Source organism: Pteropus alecto, unplaced genomic scaffold (assembly GCF_000325575.1).
Source record: "Pteropus alecto unplaced genomic scaffold, ASM32557v1 scaffold194, whole genome shotgun sequence".
Taxonomy (NCBI): domain Eukaryota; kingdom Metazoa; phylum Chordata; class Mammalia; order Chiroptera; family Pteropodidae; genus Pteropus; species Pteropus alecto.
The window spans coordinates 1,975,215-1,976,680 of NW_006436281.1; the positions used below are offsets into that span (position 1 = coordinate 1,975,215).

At 67.1% G+C, this 1,466-nt stretch overlaps 1 protein-coding gene across 1 annotated transcript in view; it reads right to left on the bottom strand.

The window, feature by feature from the left end:
* The window catches only part of PNMA8B (PNMA family member 8B), a 4,569-nt gene extending 3,614 nt beyond the window's left edge, over nucleotides 1-955 (bottom strand). Inside the window, exon 1 of the mRNA XM_025046717.1 lies at nucleotides 7-955. Coding sequence (XP_024902485.1) covers nucleotides 7-525 — 519 coding nt within the window. The 5' untranslated portion in view covers nucleotides 526-955. The remainder of the gene's footprint in view (nucleotides 1-6) is intronic.
* Between the last annotated feature and the right edge of the window lie 511 nt (nucleotides 956-1,466).

Genomic DNA, 1,466 nt, shown 5'->3' on the forward strand with positions numbered 1-1,466 from the left:
CCGGGCCAACCTGTTGCCTCTGGCTCTGCTTCTGCGACCCCGACGGCCCCTCCTCGCCCCGCTGGCGACAGCGGGAGGGAGGCCAGCCTCCCTGGCCGTGGGCTCCGAGCCCTGGGCCTCAGTCTCCGAGGCGGGCGGGGTGGGCGTGTGCGCGGGGGCCCCGGCCGCCTCCGCCTGCGCGGGCCTTTCATCCAGCAGCAAGCGTTTCATCTGCGTCAGGACTTTTGTGTCCTCCGCGCGGTCTTTGCACAGAACCCGCCAGACGCCGTCCTTGCCCGGGATCTCCCTGGGGATGGCGGAGTGATTAATGTCCTCCGCAAACTCCACCAGCGCCGCCTTGGCCTTCTCGTCCCTCACGGCTCTCGTGTTCCGCAGCTTGAAAGCGCCCAGGGGCAGGAAGGCGGGCTGCAGGGCGGCTTCGATGGCCTCCTGCTCCAGGCCCTCGGGGATGTCGGTGACCAGGAGGGCCCTGTGCACGTCTACGTCCAGCCCCCTGCACCAGTCCTGCAAAAGGCTCACGGCCATGGTGCCGCCCGCTGGCGCTGGTCTCGGGGCAGGAGGGAGCCCGAGGCGGACGCGGGCTGCAGTGCCCTATGCGAATCCCACTCTGGAACAGCGCCCCGCAGGGCTTGGAGTTCAAGTTCAGGTGAGTGGCTGGGCTGAGGGCTCGGGGATCCGGGCTCCCGCACCTTCTGGCCCGCTGACGCAGCGGCCTCTCCCGAGGTCCCCTCCCCAGGACTGTCCGACAATCCGCAGGGGGCTTACGTGTCAGGCCCGGGGATGCCGCGGGACCCGCCGCTCCGCCCTTTGTCCCCGGCCTGAGTGACGCAGCGCCGGGCCAGGTGCAGGGGAGGGCGGCGCCGTGGCACCTGGAGCGGCGCGGGGGAGGGGAGCCGCCGGGGGCCAGACTCCAGCCGCGTCTGGGCGCACACCCTCCGCTCCGACCTCAGCAGTTCCGCTGCGACGCGTCTGCTCGGTCCCGCGCCTGCGCACACGGGCTCGCCCCTCCCGGAGCGGGGCCCGGTCTCCATGGAAACGCGGCCGGAGCGCGGGTGGGGGTCTGGCGAGCAGCCCTTAACCCGCAGGACCAAACCAAGATGTAGGCGTCGGCAGCACCATTTTCAGTGATGGGCCGAAAAAGGCCAAGTTCACGGGCGGGGCGAAGATGTAGAAACCTAAATCATAGGGCTCTAGCTTCACACAATGGGACTGGGACTCATTCTTCGGAGTTTATGGGTGTCACTCAGTGGAAACAGACTTTTCAGTAAGGATACCATGTGTCAATTGTGAGGTGCAGGCACCATTCAGGGTGCGCGGACCTCACCGATGGCGTGCAGGTCTCATTCGAGAGAATCAGGCCTCGCTCTCGCCTGCGTTCCTGCACTGGCCACGGCGCACGTGCAATTAACCCGGTGCTTTCGGATATGGTTTCTATAGGAGTCTGGTCATCAGTGACGTCAGACATA